This window comes from Haemaphysalis longicornis, unplaced genomic scaffold (genome assembly GCF_048455015.1).
Source record: "Haemaphysalis longicornis isolate Haplotype H1 unplaced genomic scaffold, Haemaphysalis longicornis Haplotype H1 scaffold_6, whole genome shotgun sequence".
In the NCBI taxonomy this organism is placed as follows: Eukaryota; Metazoa; Arthropoda; class Arachnida; order Ixodida; family Ixodidae; genus Haemaphysalis; species Haemaphysalis longicornis.
Window position 1 is genome coordinate 33,181,328 of NW_027526407.1, and position 19,741 is coordinate 33,201,068.

Genomic DNA, 19,741 nt, shown 5'->3' on the forward strand with positions numbered 1-19,741 from the left:
CTGAACTGTGATATCCAGCAAAACACCAAACTACCCAGTCATGCAACAGTCACCCCTGCCCTCCTGCCCCCAATGTCCAGGACAACTGCCCCAGCACGTGATCGTGCCAGTATGCCCACCTTGAGCTCCATGAGGGGCAGAGTGGGGTCGCGGAGGGTCCGCATGAAGGTGTCCAGCGAGGCAGTCAAGTGCTGGTGGAAGTGCGTGTCCGGCAGCACGTATCCTTCCAGCACGTTCTCCAAGTCCTGCTTGGCGGCCACGAACTGCTGGTTGAGCTTCTCCTCGGGGAGGAGCTCGGCCTCCGCCTCCGGAGCCGGGAAGCCGCCTTCGAACGGCTGCGCCTGCATGCGCGAGCGAAACAAACACGAAAAAATGAGAGAGACAACCACATTGGGGGTGCTGCAGTCCCTGTGCGAGCCAAGTTATCACTGATCAAAACTGGCCAACTGACTGGCTTAATCCAGCCCTCAATCCTTCCTTTCTGTTGAGAAGATTTTTTGCTGTGTGTTTTCTTCAAAATTTGACCCCTATCAGCTTGCAAACAAGAATTGATCTTGCGATGCAAGTATTTAGTGATTTACAAGCATGATATCTAATTAGATCATCAGGCAATTAAAATGTAATTTACAGCAGAAAAATTTTTATGCTTGTTTTTCTAAACACTAAAAAGCTGTGAGCTCACGTAAAAAAATAGGGCTGGTAGTGCATGTATTTTTAGAGTTACAGCCATGTCATCAGACTAGGACTTCAGTACTTGGGGTCACCCCAACGTAACCCCGGTCTTCACTGCAATGCCTTTTTCTTTCTAGCGTTCAGCTGCAGCAAAAAATAAGCAATAGTGACATCTATCGAGAAAGCCATCCTTGAAGAAGTATTTCCCAGAAAACTGGTTGTTTCGGATTTGGTCTCACATTGCTACAAGAATTTTGGGCAGTGTCCTAAATATAGGGCACCAGGGCCGAAACGGCTAAATTGTTGCCTGGTTGTAATTGACTGAGCGCTGTTTACTTGATTACCTGTTTTATTAGGCCATGGTACAACCCCTTCTGCGGGTGTGTGCAGGCATGTTTGTGTACCTGCAGGTATGTGTGTACTTTTGCATATTTAGCCTGCAGTGCCACACATCACGAATGCAGCCGCTGCTTGCTTTACCCCGAATGCAACACAATGCAAAGCCATTTAATCCATCCACTACGACGGTGCTACACAGAATTCAACACATGCGTAATGGCTATGACAAAGTTCACAATCCACGATTCCGGTCATTCAGCGCCAAGTCACGAACTGCCGCTTCTTCCTTCCCAATTCCGTGCCCTTTGAATTTGTGCGGCAGTGCACGCTGCCCTGTAGTCTTGTACGAACAGTCTGGCAGGTCCCCAGGATGCAAAGACATCAACTACTGCTAATTGACGAGCACGCACCTTGTTGACTCGTGTGGGATCGTCCAGCTCCAACCTGGCAAGCTCACAGCCCGCTTCCAGGACTGCGCCAGGCCGCTTTATGAAGTGGATGCTGGGGGAGAAGAAAAGGGGGGACATACTTTAGAGCTGGGAGCTCTAACATAGCTTGTCCTCTAATGCAGCTTGCCCTATAACAATATCTTTGCCTTAAAGGGGCCATAAAGACAAAATGCAAGTTCGGTTCATTTGAAAGATTGCCTCGTTAGGATCATGCTGACCCCACTTTTAACGCAAACTTCGCTCAAATAAGCTACATAATTAGGAAAAAAGGGAATGGCCATGCGACCCACTAGCTCATTTCCCACAACAGAACCTATGATTCGGCAGCTCTGCGATTGGCTGAGGCCGCCAAAAGCAAACACAAATTAGGCAGAACTTATCAGCTTGCCGAACGAGCTAGGTATTTGCGCCTAAATTTAGGGCACATTCTTTTTATATCCATAAGAATGGTGGGACAAAGGGTGGAAGTTATGAAAGAAGTACCGATGCATACTGCTGTTGGTACAGCGCGCACGATGCTTTGTTTAGATGCCCAGCACTGCGGGGCCTTGGGGTTGTCTCAGACGACACTGGCTGATTGACGCAAGCGACGGTGTCTTACATGACCAAATTTGTCGAGCGAGAACCGTGTTTCACGAAAAGATTACTTTCTGCATGAACAAAAACAAGCCAGGTTTAAATACAGTCCCAAACAGACAGCTTGCTGCAGTGTGGTGACACCATCTAGGCTGATTGACAGTAAGCAAGCCTCCACTCCACACCAAGTTACGCTGAAAGACCTGTTCTTATGATGTCATTTCAAACACCATTCAAACGCACGTTTTGATGTGAGAATCAGATTTTTAGCTTATATTGAAGAGTTTTTCAGTGAATAAAGCATCATTTGCTTCCCAACAAGCAACACGATGCTTTCTAATAAAACAAACTAGTATTTTGCCTTCATGGCCGCTTTAAAATAGCTTCTGCTCTAACTCAGCTCCTGCTCTATCGCAGCTAGATCAGTGTTATCCGTTATCACCAATGCAACGTCCCTGGCAAAGTGTCTAAAGCGCAACTGTCTAATAAACAGGCACTTTTTCAAATTATGTCGGAGTGGTGTCAGTCCTTCACTCCTTTGTACACACTTGCTGAAACACAGCCTGTGTTCTCTCTAAAAAATTTCAGTGCGCTCCGTTTTCTATACCAGGATTAGGAAAGCTCTCAAGTGAGGAAAGTGCAGTAACTGGCCCCACCTGGTGGTGCTAAGCGGATCATTTTGCACGCACATCTGCAAGAGGCCGCGACTACAGCGCTAATAAGCAGTAGAGAGCATGACCCGTGGGGTCAGTGTGCCAATGCCCCTGACAGTGGCTTTGGTGCCCTCACTGCCACGGGATGTTTGCGGGACCAGTCACCACGGAAAGTCAGCCTGCCACACTCACCATCCGCTCTCTTCGACCGTCAGCGTCATCACCATCTTCATCACTTCGATCTCCGCATACGACTGGCCGCTCACCACGTGCGCACCATCTTCCACCAGGAACTGCAGGAGCTTGCCAGTCGACGGAGACCTGCAACCCAACACAGAAGTTCACAGTTACGCTTGAACACTGAGTGACTGATTGCAGGGTTTAACGCGCCGACGGAACGCAGGCGATGAGGCGCGCCGTAGTGGAGGGCTCTGGATTAATTTCGACCACCTGGGGATCTCTAATGTGCGCTGAAATCTCGTACACATGGGCGTTTTTGCTTTTCGCCTCCATCAGAAAGTTATGTTTGAACACAATTTGTGATGTAGCCCAATTTAGACCAACAAGAAGAGAGAAAAAAATGGCACCACCTCCCTGAAGGGAGCTGCCAAATCTGCCTTCCCTTTTAAACAGCACGAGCCAATTTGTACAGACTGCCTCAAGGGGTAACCACATCGAGCGATTGTTGCGAGTGACATGATGGGCGACAGTGACAAGCGACCAGATCTGGTTTTCGCTGTGACCGCCATCACTAACCTTTGGCACAACTCACGATTCTAACACGGAAAAAGCAACTTCCTTGTCACCAGCAAGCATTTTTTTTTCGAGTGAAGGGACGAGTGACTGTGACAAGAGACAAGATTGGGCTGTCCCCGCAGCTTTCTGTCGCCGACTTTTGACGTATTGCTTGATTCTGACCTGACAAAAAAAAAAAAAAAAAAAAAGCGTCCCCTGAAAGGGGTAGAGGCACAAACGCTCATGGGTATGTCGTCTGCTGGGCACCCCTTCCGGTTCTAGAGCTCTCCTGGCCTCTCCACCAGTGGCTTTCATGCACGTGCGTGTGTGTTGTGTATTTGTCACAAAGTGCTTATTTTTCAGAGAAGCCCCTGCAAGCATCCATCGTTGTTATTCGTTGAAGGCGCGATGTTTGAGCATTTTCTTTCAACTGAAACAGACAACCAACAGGGCCTTCAGCCTGGCATCATGACTCCTGCATTCCATAGCTGGAAAACTGAAATCCTCACACATCCACGCAGATGACACAAAACCCCTTTGGAGTGCGGGTGCCTGTTCTGCGCAAGTGCAAAGTAAGAAACTACGGAATGCAGTAATGTAAAATGCATTGAAAATTACTACAGAAACGTCACCGCCTATGTTTTCACAAAAGTATAATTACGTGATATAATAAACTGTGTTTATAGATTTTTTTGCCTTTGCAACCTTAGCCTCTGAACAATATGGCATGTTGCATATGCTGGCGTCAGTCCCTTAGTTGCCAGCGGCTGGGCGACGGTCCGTAGCCTGTCACTATCATTGGGTTGCATCAGGAAGCGAAAAGTCGAGCAACAGCGAGAGCTTGTCGCCATCACCTGTCGCGCCACTTGCAAAAGTCGCTCCATGTGGTTACCCCTTTATGACATTACCAGATGACATCAGCAAATGAGAGAAATGTCTCAAGGAGTAGCCACTGTATCTTAGCTTTTATTGAGGTTAATTAAATGCAGTTTGGGTGAAACTTGCCACATTTCTGAATTCATCCCGGCTATTTTTCGAATCAAGCAAAGCTCTATGCTGTCCTCTCAGTTGTTTTGACTCGGCAGGTGCTCCTTATCCTCTACACAGCATGAGAAATAGATTTTGCGGCAATGTTTTTACTGGCTAGAAAGAACATCAGTTTGTTCCTTATGCTTTGTACCATCTGTTTTCACGGAACCACAATAACTCAGCTTCGTCCGCCATTCTCGCACAGTATCTTTCAGGCTTCGACCATCCTGAAGAACCCTCTATTCGCAACTCCAAGCTCGTTGTGCAGTCTGGCAACAATGTGCAATCAACCAAGATGGCCACCCCATGCAGGTTTGAGGCGCAACTTAACCATTTTCGTCTTCATAACTTGCCCTTTTTTCCCAATTTCCTTTTCAGATGTCCACCCCCCGTAGTGCCCGAATGCTGCCCCCCCACCTGAGCACGCTGGGGTCCTTCTCCTTCTCGAAGATGCAGGTCTGGTTGCCGATGACCACCCGGTACCGGTCCACCTCCTCCTTCATGTAGGTGGTGTAGCTGGCGCCGTCGATGGACAGCAGCAGCCGGTCGTCGCTCAGGCGGTGGGCCTCCACCCGGCGACTCGAGCCGTTCATCACCAGGAAGTACGATGTCGGGCCGCACTGCGACACCTGGTGGCAAAAGGGTAAACGACGTCAGGGGAGAAACGGTCTCTTTAGAACAACCACCTCTTATTTTTTGTTTGTTGGCACGGCAGGGCCGGAAATATGTGTTGGACTCACTGCAGATCTCCCCTGAGAAGGATCCGGCATTCATTTTGCACATATATTTCTACAGCAAGGGAAACCCTCGGACTACCAGCGGACTGTCCACAGTGAATTCAAGACTGCAAATCAAAAAACCCCGTGATGCATTTCGAAACTAAATCCCACATTCCCAGCCGTGTCGACAATGGCACTAGATTTCCTGGCCCCAGTCTCCCCAAGCTCGACTTGGATGGAGTACTTGACCCCGTAATTCCCTATTACAGTTGAGCCTCATTATAACGAACACTGATACAGTTGAACCCCTTTATAAAAGACACGTACCGGGGAGCAGTTTCTGTCTCTTATACGAGATGTCTCTTATAAGCAGGGAACCAGGTTTTCACTTACTAATCAGGCCCTAGTTCAATGTGGGCACCGTATGACTAAAATAAGCTCAAAAGAACGCCACAGCATGTTGCAAAAGATTCATTCTAATTATTGTTTGGTCTCAGAATTTATGAAACTTTGTTTGCTTCATGACTGTATTTACACTGTTTTTTTACAACCGATTCTACAAGCTTTTTTCCTTTCCTTGTTTATGGAAGATGAATCGTAGATGTTGAGTTCACAAGCCTGCTGAATAGCCAGAGCGCACAGCTTCTTCCACTGTGTGCTCAGGCTATTCATTACGCTTGCAGGACTCAACGTCTGCAGTGCTTCTTGATTGGGAGCTACACGAGTGGGAGAGCCCACATGTGGGATCGTGCTCCATCCAATGGATGGCAGTAAGCTTCAACCACTTCTGTCAGTTGCATTTCCATTGGCAGGGCTTCTCATTGTCATTTCATAGCTGACTGAACCAATTTGTGTTTGCTGAAGTTATAATAAATAGCGACTGCAGGTGTCTGTCCTCCACCTGTGTTTCCACAATAGAAGCAACTGCAATTAGTGACTGGTGGCACTGCATCTGAAGTAAAAATGTCTGTTACAAGCGAGATTATTGATTAAACTTCAAGGATGACTTGTCCCTTATAACCAATCTTCTACATCCAATGTCTGTTATAAAAGAGGTCGATTTAATGGGAAAGATAGGGCAGCCAACCATGGGGGGGAATAGTGTCTCTTATACCCTACATCCAATGTCTGTTATAAAAGAGGTCGATTTAATGGGAAAGATAGGGCAGCCAACCATGGGGGGGAATAGTGTCTCTTATACCCATTTGTCTCTTACATCAGTGTCTCTTATAACGAGGTTCAGCTGTATAGCAAATTATCGGCTATAGCGAACTAAATATGAGCTTTGGTTGGTCACGCTTTATTTCAATGGCACTTATTCTTTTATAACAAAAGTGAAACCGCGAGCAGCGCACGATATTGGATATAACGAAGAAATATTTGACAGGAGGCTGAGAAGCTACTTTGAAACACACTGCGGCATTCGAAACTGCAGAAGTGTAAAGGCTCTTTTGTCCGCAGACACTGTGGAAAACTCAATCCTGCTAAGTGCTGTCAGTAGCCACCAGATGAAGATCATATCCTTGATCAAATAAATAAAGACGCAGGCCTGTTTTGTCAAGTGAACCTTGTTGCGTTGTAATTTCACGTACTCATGTTCCAGCTCATTCAGCTTGAAATGCAACAAGGAGAAAGGTAAGGGTTACCTTTTTTATAGTGGGTTGGAAACCTAAAAAATGCATTTCTGTATCAAGTATTTTTGCGCAAGCCAGATTGTGGATTTTTAAAGCCAAATTTTACCTCAACTGTTATAACGAATATCGGATATAACGAACTTATATTTGCCGTCCCGATGCTACTTTTTATAACAAGCTTCTACTATGTGCTGAGAGCAGCACCCAACATGGCGAATTTCCGAACACGGATTCCCTAATCCCTGATTTCCCTCTCCCGCATGCCTACCTGCACGGAGTACTTGACGAGGTCGTGGATGAGGTCGACGGCGAGCATGTTGGTGAGCGTGGTGGCCGGCAGGATCTGGCCCTTCTCGAGGCAGGTCTGGAAGTTGCGGAAGTTGTCGCGGATGGTGCGGTGGGCCACGTGCAGGGCACCGCAGATGACGCACAGCATGGTGTCGGGCTTCTCGGCGCGCACCCGCTCGGCGATCAGCTTGTCCAGCCAGCCCGTGTCGAAGGAGTTGCTCAGGAAGGCCTCCGTCTCCAGCAGGGTGATCAGGTACTCCACCGTGGTGCGGAAGTCGCCTCGGATGGACAGCTCCTTCAGGGCCAGCACCAGGTTCTCACGCGCCTCCTCCCGGTCCTCGCCCCACGAGAAGCAGTGGCCGAACTGGGAGTCTGCAAACTCGTGCAGGCCACCCGAGGCACCCACACTGCGTTGTTTTTGTTGGAAAGGGGAGAGAGAGCGGAAGAATGCAGGGTCAATTACTCTCTCTTTTCGCGGAGTCCGTAAGAACATGTCACCCATGCAAAGCAAGATCACAATCCCAGTCCCCATTCTGTTTTTCAAGTACCGTATTTACTCAAATCTAACGCGCACCTTTTTTCCTGAAAAATAGGTCCCAAAATCACATGCGCATTACAATTGAGTACGACTCAAAACTGCGGCGCCGTATCGTTATCGACGTTTTCAAGATGGCCGCTTGACTACTGAACGCGTAGCCAGCGCTTTGTAGTCGGCGTATGTTTGCCTCTGTTGTCTACGTAGTATTTTTTGCGTTCCTCTGTTCTTTCCACCATGGAATTTCCAACTGGGAAGACATGGCGGGTTCACCACGATGCTGCGTTTAAGACAAACGTAATCTTGTGCGCGGAAAGCGATGGAAATCGGGCCACATCACGTGCGTTCAGTGTTCCAGAGACTTGCATGTGGGGCTGGCGCAAACAGAAGAAAGGGTTCAGCGGACCAGAGAGGGGGCAATATCCCCAAATTGAAGACCAGATGGTGGAGTACGTGCAGCAGCAGTGAGCTGCTCAGAGACCCGTAACGACAGAGCTGCCGGGGCGGTGCTGCCCCAGACCGTCGTCGTGGTGACCGTCTTGCTGGCAATAACCGGCACATTTCATTTCGTGCCGCATTTGGAATAAAAGTTGCTCGTTCCAAGTGAGAAAAAGTTGCATTTTTGTATTAAATAATAAAAGTCTAGTGCTCGTTACAATCGAGGGCATAGTAATTTTTTCTTCTTCAGACCGCAAAAAACAGGTGTGCGTTACGCTCGAGGGCACATTAGATTCAAGTAAATACGGTAAGTGAGGTAGCAAGTAGTGCGTCCTGAGGATGTCACGACACCTCACAATGTGTCATGGCACTTGATGGTGACATGTAATGATGCCACGACACATAAAAATGTGTCATGACACATGCGCCCACAAGCATATACACGAGTAAATTTTTGTCAATACCCAGGCATCAATCATATTCCAGGATAAAACTAAAAATTGTTACCATTGTCGCACCGTCAGCACAAAGTTCAGTGGACTCGTTTTTGAAACAGCACCTCTAGGATTACACGAAAGGATAGAAAAAAGATTGCATTTTGTGGCACATAGTTCTGATGTTTCCTCCTCCACTCAACATGCCCAGTTTAAATACTAGTGGTAGGACTATGCATAAAATTAGACAAGCTGGCACTACGCGGTTCACACCAAGGTCTTGCACACATTTCCATACCTTGGGTCTGCCAGATATGGTGGCCACGACCAAAACTGATGTTGTTGAAATAAAAGCGACTGATTGATCAACTGATTGACTCAAATCTGTAACGGTGGTTGTGGGAGGAATACCCCAGTTTAGCAGTCTCGCACTCTACACTAAAGGTGACTCCGGGTTACAGAAACACCGGCAAACAGGGGGGGGTGGGAGTGTGCTTTTTGTGCCCCCCTCCCTCTGCAATGAGTTATATCACCGGCCAAAAGCGGGCAGCATTTGCAAAGGGGAGGGACAGCGTACGTACAGTAAGTTAAAAAATCACGCAAACGAACGCAACGAATTTCGCTCTACGAATTCCCCCGCACCAAAATCTCAATTACAACATAGACGACGCCTCGACCCCCTCACCTGAAGTATCCCCAGACGTTCTTGTTGGAGCGGAAGTTGAGCTCCTGCACGGTGCCGGCGCTGGGCTTGAAGCCCTCGTCGGGGTTCTCCGAGGTGATGCGGGCGGCAATCACATGACCCAGGGGCCTTGGCCGCTGGGCGGGCGTGTCAAAGTCGATGAGCGACTCGCCCCAGGGGGACTCGCCGTACAGCAGCCGGATGTCCTTGATGCGGTGCAGCGGCACGCCCATGGCAATCTGCGCGGGGCCGGAATAAAGAGAGAGAGAGAGAGAGACGGGCGCGGAGCTTGAGTCATAGTGGGAACATCGGGAGAAAGAATCGACAACTGGGCTAGTTGGTAATTGGTTCTCGAACATCTTGAAGTAGCGCACACCTGCCACAGGCACAAGAAGGTACTTGACAGACCACAGCGCTCATGTGGAAGTATCGACAATCGGGCTAGTTGGTAGCAGCCCTTGAACATTTTCATAATGTTCAAGAGCTTTTCATAAGTGCTGCTTAAACTTCACACACTCGAACAAGGCACAAATTTGCAGTTCTGCACAAGTCACTGAACAGGGTTTCACTGTCACAAACACAGGCACTTAACAGCTGAATGGGGGACTTTGGAAGCTACTGCGGAACTCACCTGAAGTTGGCATGCAGGCAAGTTGACGTCAGCGACCATCTCTGTGCATGGATGCTCAACCTAGAGAGGAGCAAAAAAAAAAAAGAAAATGTCAAGACACAAGGCTTCGAAAAGTAGTTAATTATTAATATGCAGAACTAAAGATCTGCCCGAACTCCTGAACAGGAATTTCCGAAAATCGGCAGCCTTTCTTTATTTACGACTGGCTGGACTCACCTGAAGCCTAGGATTGAGCTCCAGAAAGTAGAACTTGCCGTCTTCACTGTACAGGTACTCAACGGTGCCAGCACTGACGTAGCCCACCATCTTGGCTAGCCGCACAGCAGCCTGTGTAAACCAAAACAGTGGCAGGAATAAGTCCAGGCTACACCAGTCGTGTGACCTCAAGACTAGAAAAAAGTAGGGCAGTAACAGTTTACTGATGGCACAAAGCATAGCAAACAAATTATAGAGAAGTCAGTAACCCCCCCCCCCCCCCCCCCCCCAGTTGAATTCAAAATCCTTTAACCAACAAATGCTCCTGGCAACAGTTACTGATCAACAAGTACCACCAGCTGCAACTCGCCAAAACGGCGGTCAATAGGATCCACTAACAGCAACTACTAAAACAAGCTCACTAAAAAAGATCAATGCTCGTCTACAAACAGGGTCCATCTACAAGTCTGACTGGCCCACTGTAAGCCCAATTGGCCCACTATGAGCCCAACTGGCCCCCATGAGTCCAACTAGCCCGACTGGCCCCCTGTGGCACCGAGGAGTTTTACTGGCCCGACTGACCCACTTTGAATTAGGTTGCCCATCTAGCCCACTGTGGGTCAAACTAGCCCAACCGGCCAGGTCAAACTGGCCCAAATGACTCACTGTAGGTCTAACTGGCCCACCATGGGTCCAACTAGCCCAACTGACTGGGTCAAACTGACCCAAATGACCAACTATAGTTCAACTGGCCCACTATGGCTCACACCGCCCCCATTAGGTCCAACTAGCCCGAGTGGCGCTTATTGAATGTAACTGGCCTGACTAGCCCACTTCGTGTGCAACCGGCCTAACCCACGAGCCTGACTGGCCCACCTACAGTCCCAACTGGCCCATCAGCAAAACCTAGCGACGCACCTTCTCCATGTGCTCGAGCACGTGGGGCTTGGCCACCACGCAGGGGGCCTCCTCGATGATCTTCTGGTGTCGGCGCTGGATGGAGCAGTCGCGGCCGAACAGGGAGATGGCCGTGCCGTACTGGTCGGCCAGCAGCTGCACCTCCAGGTGGCGCGCGCAGGTGGCCAGCTTCATGATGAAGATGGGCGAGCCGGGCACCTCGCTCTGCACCTGGCGGAAGCACTGCGGGAAGTCGTCGGGCGACTCCGACTTGCGGATGCCCTTGCCGCCGCCCCCCTCCGACGCCTTGATCATCACGGGGAAGCCGATGCGCTGCGCCGCCTGCACCCACGAGTGGACACCTTAAGTCTCTCTCCAACACACTCCCAATAATTACAAAGTTATTGCAAAGTTGGATGAAGTAACCTCACGATGTTGGCTACGCCTACTCGAAGGGGTGCCCTTACTGGATACAAGGCTCAGTCATCTTGGATGACATTATCATGACTCTGTACCTAGGCTCAGAAATAAAGCCCACCCCCGGCCTTCAGTTTATGTTTATACAATACACTCCCACTAGGACAAACTTAACTGACAAAAAATCTTGGATACGACGAACAGATACAAACTGTTTCCAATAGAGGCAATGCAACCAAATTTGCCTATTACACACTCCTGATATAAATTTACTAATGCACTTTCCAGATTTCACAGAGCTCTCATAGTGAAGGCAGTTTGCTGCATCGCAGGCCCCTTAAATTGTACGAAGCTTCAGGGTGGAAGCGTTACAAGAGATTCAGTCTCAACAGCTCTTCATTACAACAAACCCCATTCCTGCATGGCACTACACAACTAATGTTACAACTTAAATGCCCCCCACCACCGACAATATTTTTTCTCACTTAGCAAAAGGTACTCTGATGCAGGCGTACAATTGCGACATCATGGCGCATGCCCGCTTAATTAAAGAAAGGCTCACCTCCAGGCCGTCGTCGACGCCATTGACGCAGCCCTTGCGGTACAGCTCTGGCTTGATCTTGAGCGGCTTCTTGGGGTTGAAGCCGTCCTCCTCATTCCAGTCCGCCTTCAGCCCTGCACCGACAGCATCCAGACCAACAGGGGTTAGAACAGGGGAACGAAAGAAGGTGAGAGGAATAGGAAGTTGACCACTGAAAACTGCCGTACCAGATCCGCTCCACGGAAGGGTGGGCACGTTGGCAGTCTGGGCCACGATGGACGAGGCAATCTTGTCTCCCAGGGCCCACATAGCCTTCTCGGGAGGTCCTGAAAGGGGGGACGAGATAATTCACTGTTAATTTCTCTTGGAAAAGAATGCGATGACTAAAACAAAATGGTCAGGGTAAAGAACATGTAAGAGGTGGTGTGTGTGTGGGATTTTAGGCAGCAAGTAAGCTGTCAGCTGTTACTTGAAAGTAAGATCTTCGCAGCTACTTGAACTTGATCACGTTTACTAACTTGTGCCTATCAAAAATGTTCGAACAGTGATAACTACGACTGGGGCACCCAAACTAAACTTAGCAACGAAAAGGTCACTCAGGATACCCATATGGGTACCTTCTTCACAAGGGGTAGGGCTTGGTACCTTATTGGGTACCGAAACAACAAATCCCTTTTTTTTTTGTCAGAAATCCTGTTGCTAACATGCCTTACCTGACTAGACAGTATTCCGCCAAACACTGGACTATGTTAAAGATTAATAAATCAGGTCGCCATTTCAGCCTTCTCAGCAACACCTACCTACCTATGTACAGTCGAACCAACTTATAACAATACCAGTTACACGAGACAATGCATTTAACAATGAACTCACAGCGGCTTCATGTCCCCCACGTGTGATATAGCATAAGAGCTTATTACAAGGCGGCTATTTCTCACCAGTTATAATGACTACACCCAAATATTAGGAGCTACCGAAAAATGTATTTGGCAGCAGATTTGAAAGACGCACCTCCCAAGCACTTTACTTGCGCAACAACTGTTTGCAAACAAGGAAGAACCTACCTGCTGCATACTCCGCACGCATCTTTTGCCCCTCCACAACTCAGACAAAAAGGAATCGACAGCTCCTTTCTCCCATGTCACGCTACCCCGAAAGAAAGCTGCCTCTTGCAGCTGCCTTGCAGCTGCCTCTCTTATCTTCCGTGGCCAGCCGCCGTAGGCTGCCAGCCTGGCTTTCCAATGCCTTTCTAGACAAAGAGAATGCCTCCGCACTACTCCCTGGCAGCAGTTGGTTGATGCATTTTCGGCCATTTTCAAATGCCCAGGTAAGAAAGAAACATTAGCGCAGCAAGAAGAAACTTGCCAATTATTTTAAAAGAACAAAACGAGCCGATGTAGGGGAAGATCTGTCATCTGGTTGGATGGTTTGTTGGTTTTTATGGCGTGAGGCCAGCTAGGGGCAAAGGACGCCAATGAGAACATTTTTAGAAAATACAAAGATAAACGTCCATTGTAATGCAAAAGCATTAAGGCCGCACACAGTGGTCTTAAACCAAAAAAAGTTTATTTTTTTCAGTTATGATGCTGAAAATTAGGGGGCGCATCTTAGTTTTTCATTCTGACTCCAGATAAAAATTTGTTTTTGTGCAAAATGACTACATACCAATTTTTGGGGGATTTTTATGTTCGATTTTCTGACAACCTTTTTAAAACAACTGTTGGAGGGATGCAGCTGAACAAGGTACCAGTGAACTATGCTAAAATCAAGGAGTGCAATAAGACTAACATTATAATTTTAGCTGGTCTGTAGCAGAAGTTACGACCGTTTGAAGTTTGGGCTTGGAAGGTGGGAACCAGAAAAAACCAGTTCTGCCTTCCAGGCCCAAACTTCAAACTTTAAGAAGCGCCTAGGTGTCGTTGGACTTCATCTTTAAACTCGTTTTGCCACCACCAAGGGTGTGCCCCGCATTCACAAGAGAAAGAGCTCACCGATGAAGGCGATCTTGTTCTTGGTAAGCAGCTCGGGCAGGCGGGGGTTCTCGGAGGCGTGACCCCACCCGGCCCACACAGCCTGGGCGCCCACCCGCTTGGCGATATCCAGGATAAGGTCCACGTTGGCGTAGTTGTTGTTGTTCGAGCCACCGGGCACGGGGACGCAGTGGTCCGCCAGCTTGATGTACTCTGCGGCGTAATATCGGAAGGCCACAATCACGAGAGTCCTCCTTCTGCGTTACCGAAAAGCCCGTTGCGCGGCAACTATTGACATTAATTTGAATTCGTTAGAATAACTGCATTTGTGCGATATAAAAAACAGATGAAGTTAAGTAGACCTTCGTTGTAGAATTGTACAAATGTCAGTTGATAGTAGTTGGGACGGAGATTGTGGGAGTGGCAGTAATACAACTGACTGAAGATCAGGCTGGATACTGTCACTAACAAGGCGCCAAAATTATAAAAGCTTGTCAATGAAATTTCAGAGAAAAAAAACATTTAATTTCTAGGGGTTGAATGTGTCAAAGCTACACATGGGCTACGAGGACTGCTGTAGTGGGGGCCAATGGATTATTTCGTACCACCCAGCATCTCTTAACATGTGCCAAAGCCGGTCGACACACAAATGTTTCCGTATTTCACCTCCATTAATTAAAAAAAAAAAAAAAAACTGCTACAGCTGCAATATCCCGCATGTTTCGGCTCAGGAATGCCTTAGACACTGAGCCACCATGGTAGCTCTTGACAGTACAGTTGAACTTCGTTATAACGAAAACTTATATAGCGAATTATCGGTTATAGCGAACTAAACACAGACTTTGGTTGGCCACACTTCATTTTGATGACCATTATTCTTTCATAACGAAACTGAAACCACGAGAGCCACGCGTGATATCAGACATAACGAAGAAATATTTGACCAGGAGGCTGAGGAGCTAATTGTAAAAACCCCCAGTAGTCCTAAACTGCAGAAGTATAAAGGCCCTTTTGTCCGTGGACACTGTGGAAAAATTCATGCTGCTCAGTGCTGTGAGTATCCACCAGACGAAGATCATATTCTTCATCAAATAAATAAGGATGCAGTCCTGTTTTGTCAAGTGAACTCTGTTCTGTAGTAATTTCACGTACTCATGTTTCGTTCATTGTGCTTGAAATGCAACAAAAAGAAGGGTAAGGGTTACTTTGTGTACAGTGGGGTCGAAAAATGCATTTTTGTATGAAGTATTTTTGCGGCAGCCAGATTGTCAATTTGTTAGAGCCAATTTTTACCTCTACTGTTATAATGAATATCGGTTATAAGGAAGTAATTTGCTGGCCCGATACTACTTCGATATAAAGAGGTTCAACTGTACTTCCGTTCATTAGCAAGGTGCAACAGTCCTGACGCGCTACCGAGCCAACCAGATTCTGCTAGTTCATAAATTCACCCAACCGAACAATACATCAACTACTGCAATTGAGCACATTTGTTTTTCAGCCTGTTTGGATCAAGCAGCAGCCCTTTACTTACATTTGACTTCTTGCATCCTCAAAGTTACCATTTGTAATTAGGCAGCCTACACACATTGCCCCTAAACTCGCATATGTGTTCGCTCTCAACGTGTTCCAACTGAAACAGCCCTCGCTCGAATTTGCTGCCTAGTGGTGAAACTCCTACCTACAGTGTATTTATTAATAAGCTTAACAGTAGAATCTCGTTCATACGATTCGGCATAATACGTTTTTCGGCTTAATACGTTTTTCTTTTTATTCCTGGCCAACGTCTCTTAGAAATAACGCATCTTTGTGCATTAATTACGATCACATTTTTGCCAAAAATTGGATATACGATCGCGAAAGTGGATCTTGACCGACACATCTAGAAATCTTACATTTATTCTTCGCTATACTAGCTCAAACCGCTTTCCAAAAAGGCACGATGTGTACGTTGCGGAGACGCTGAGGCCGCAGCAGTGTCGGTTTTGCGGCGAAAACATCGCTGCCAGGCGTGGCCGCTCCGTCCAATGATGATGGTACGTCCGGCTCTGTGCCCTCTCGCCATCTTGCGAAACGTATCATAATCGCACCAGAAGACCCCCTGCTTCATGCTTAGAGGAAGTTAGAGCGGCAGGAGTCAACGTCGAAGGTTCAGTTCTACGCGAAAAAGTTGACATATCCGCGCTCTTCTTGAACACTGAAGACTCCCAAGCATCCAGCATTCGGATTATTCATCGATTTAAGGCGCGACGTGAATTGTCTACAACACAACGCCCGGTGAAACAAAAAATGCCGCTAGCATCTTTTTTACGTTGCAGAATAATGTAGTTCTGGACGTTGAAAAGAAGAAAGTGCCGCACAAACGGACCAGCAACTTCAACGTTCCTCATTAAAAGGGAGTTGCTGACGGAGTATGCATACTTCCCTCCTGTTTTTAACCTCTTTGGATAACACGATTTTCACACAATGCGCTTCATTTTCCGGTTCCCGCGAAAAACGTATCAACGAGATTTCACTGTAATGCACTTTCTAAGGGCTTTGCCGCCCAATGCACAAGCAGCATCGACAAGCGGCGACTCACCGGCGTTGGCGTTGAGGTCCTCTGGCGTCACCATGACGACAAAGCGAACCGCCTTGTCGTTGCTGAACATCTCGTAGGCCCATCTTCGGATGGAGCGCATGCATTTCACGGCCGCAATGCCGTTGTTGGCAATAAGGACCTGTTTTTGAACGGGGGAGGAGGGAGGGTGGGAGAGGTTGGCCATGAGGGACGACGTGGCGTCGCAAAGGGAAAAAAACAACAGAGGATCCAGCTGCAGCGCTACTGTGCCAACAATGGCCTACTGGTTCATTTACTCACTCGATCCCACTTTTCACACAAGCCCTGAGTGAAGACACAATAAACGACTCGTGAGAAGAGCTGAACAGTATAACAACGGAAAAGGCAAAAACAAAAGACAAAACCGAAAAATTCCCACTGGAAGATTGCTCAAGGAGTGCAATCGGAGGATTGCACACTATACAGTGGCCTAATCGTATGCTGAGAGATCGTTTAGTTATCCTGTTTGAAGTGAGCCAAATCTGTGGGTTCAGCGTTTGTAATTACACTCGAACCTCATTAAAAGAAGCAGTATCGGAGCAGTAAATCTGTTCGTTATACCCGATATTCGTTGTAACAGTAGAGATAACGAGCCCAGAAGACGCAAGAACGATGCCGAGCCGAATGTGGTCGTTACCATCGACGGCGTAGACGTCAAGCCCACGCAGCAGCTGCGCATCCTCGGTCTCTTGCTACAACGAGACGGCAAGGCGACAGCGGCCATTGCTAAGATCAAGATGGCCTCCGAACAGGTCACCGGAATGATCCGACGCGTTGCGAACCGGAACAGAGGACTTAAAGAAGACGACGCCTTCCGCCTGGTCAGAGCGTTCATCGTGTCTCGCATCACCTACTCGGCCCCGTACCTCCAGCTAACGAAGGCGAACAGGAACACGCTAGACACGATCATAAGGAAAGCCACCAAGACGGCTATGGGCCTGCCCCAGTACTCGTCTACGCAGAAGCTGCTGGACATGGGGGCACATAATACGGTAGACGAGCTCATAGAGGCTCATCGTTCCAACCAGAGAGTGCGACTGAGCCAGACTGAGCGCGGCCGAGCAGTCCTTCGGAAGATTGGTTGGCCCATCGAACCACAGATACCCAAGCACCCTCTACCTCCGCCGTGGAGGGAAGCGCTCAAGACCAAGCCCCTGCTGCGCAATATGCAGGCCGGCAGGAACGACGAGAGGCGTGCCGCGCGGGCACAGGCACTCGCCCGACAGCTGGAAGCAGACCCCCGGGTCCTCTACGTGGACGCCTCACTTCCCCAGCACAGCAGCAAAGCAGTGGCCGCCGTCATGACCATCGACAAGCTGGTGACCAGCGCGTCACTACGGACGACAGATGCCAGCCAAGCAGAAGAGATGGCCATCGCTCTCGCCCTCACGCACGGAGACGTGCATACGATCGTCACTGATTCCAAGACGGCTTACGGCAACTACCGCAAGGGGATCGTCTCCCACGCGGCCATGGCAATTCTTGCAAAGCGCAGCCCACCGGGACGAGACGTAGAGCTCGTGTGGGTTCCGGCACACTCGACAGTGGAAGGCAATGCCCTCGCCGACCACTACGCCCGCGAACTAGCAGACCGGGCCGAGGACGAGTCGGAGCTACCGCACCCAGTCACGAGCTACCGCGAGATTACCACGCTGTACAGGAGCGCCAGGTGCAGGCTTCCCGTGCCGCACCAGCAAGTCGACCGCAAGCAACAAACAATAGTGCGCCGCGCACAAGCGGGGTCACTGGCGCACCCAGCTTTATTGAACAAGATGTTCCCGGCAGAACACGACCCCATCTGCCCGTTCTGCAAAAAGACGGAAGGCACCCTGCCGCACATACTGGCGGAGTGTACTGAGCTCAAGAATCCTCTACCTTCCCTCCCCCTTCCCCTTCCCCCCCTACCCGAGCGATGGGAGATCTTGATGTCCAGCCCCGACCTGTCGACGCAGCAAGAGCTCGCGTCCAGGGGCCAGGAGCTATTGGACTCATATGGGACTCGTGACTAGGGTTCCACCCCGTCTGACGCCTGCGAGCGTCACCTGAAATGGGCTCAGCGAAAGTTGTTTCTCTCTCTCTCTCTCTCGGTAATCAGGCTCGCGCAAAAATCCTAGATTCTAAAACACATTACTCGAAGCTTCGAACAAGGCAATCCTAATCTGTTTCTTTCTGGCATTTCAAACTAAATGGACCGGAACACCAGAATGTGAAATTACAACAGAACAAAGTCCTTTTGTCAAAACAAGCTTGCGTTCTTATTTATTTCAAGAAGGATGTGATCTTCGTCTGGTGGCTTTTCACAGCACTGTAGGATGAAGATTTCCACAATGTTCACGCACGAAAGGTTTTTCCGGCTATAGCTTTACAAACTTATCTTCTAATCTCCTTCTTTTTGCTTTTTAAAGCTAGCTTTCGATTTTCGAGCCTCACGCGAACCAAGTACTTCTTTGTTATAGCTGATATTGCATGCGGCTCTCGCGGTTTCGGTTTCGTTATGAAAGGAATAAATGTCGCTAAAGTAAAGTGTGACCAACCAAAGTTTGTATTTATCGCCATAGCCGATAATTCGCTCTGTCAGAGTTTGATAAGGAGGTTCGACTGTACTACGAAATAAAACATTTCATAAAAATGCACACAATCAGGTTCTTTCAAGTAGGCTCTACCAAAGAATGTAAGAAAGCGTTTAAGTAAGGAATAGCTACTCAGTTGATTCCGGTCCCACCAAGTTTCCAACATTGCACCATAGCCCGCCAACATCTACCAGTTACTTTTGGGCACAACACTTTTATGCTAAGTTTGTGGACACCACCCACACCCACCCATTTACACCTACACCCACACACCCACACACAAACTTGTAGTAAGGCGACGTCCACTACAGTTCGATGACAGCAAAGTTATGTTTTACGTCGCCACAGCAAATGCAGCTTCGAAGCCCTATACAGTTGGACCTCGTTATAACGAACAGTACTATAGCGAATTATCGGATATAGCGAACTAAATACAAACTTTGGTCGGTCACACTTCATTTCGATGACCATTATTCTTTTATAATGAAACTGAAATCGCGAGGGCCACACACGATATCGGACATAACGAAGAATATTTGACCAGGAGGCTGAGAAGCTATTTGGAAAAACCCTCCGGCATCCGAAACTGCCGAAGTATAAAGGCCCTTTTGTACGTTGACACGGGAAAACTCCATCCTGCTCAGTGCTGTGAGTGGCCACCAGATAAAGATCACATCCTTCATCAAATAAATAAGGACGCAGTCCTGTTTTGTCAAGTGAACTCTGTTTTGTTGTAAT

General features: G+C 48.3%; 1 protein-coding gene across 10 annotated transcripts in view; it reads right to left on the bottom strand.

The window, feature by feature from the left end:
• Window positions 1-19,741, bottom strand: part of Acc (acetyl-CoA carboxylase) — a 135,562-nt gene that overhangs the window by 43,271 nt on the left and 72,550 nt on the right. For all 10 annotated transcript variants that reach the window (XM_077673972.1, XM_077673971.1, XM_077673973.1 and 7 more), the window contains 13 exons: window positions 16,416-16,554; window positions 13,856-14,047; window positions 12,092-12,190; window positions 11,886-11,998; window positions 10,928-11,248; window positions 10,031-10,141; window positions 9,815-9,874; window positions 9,187-9,422; window positions 7,075-7,501; window positions 4,871-5,082; window positions 2,882-3,010; window positions 1,422-1,512; window positions 120-341 (listed from right to left, as the gene is read on the bottom strand). In XM_077673972.1, the coding sequence (XP_077530098.1) occupies window positions 120-341; window positions 1,422-1,512; window positions 2,882-3,010; window positions 4,871-5,082; window positions 7,075-7,501; window positions 9,187-9,422; window positions 9,815-9,874; window positions 10,031-10,141; window positions 10,928-11,248; window positions 11,886-11,998; window positions 12,092-12,190; window positions 13,856-14,047; window positions 16,416-16,554 (2,352 nt within the window). The remainder of the gene's footprint in view (window positions 1-119; window positions 342-1,421; window positions 1,513-2,881; window positions 3,011-4,870; window positions 5,083-7,074; window positions 7,502-9,186; window positions 9,423-9,814; window positions 9,875-10,030; window positions 10,142-10,927; window positions 11,249-11,885; window positions 11,999-12,091; window positions 12,191-13,855; window positions 14,048-16,415; window positions 16,555-19,741) is intronic.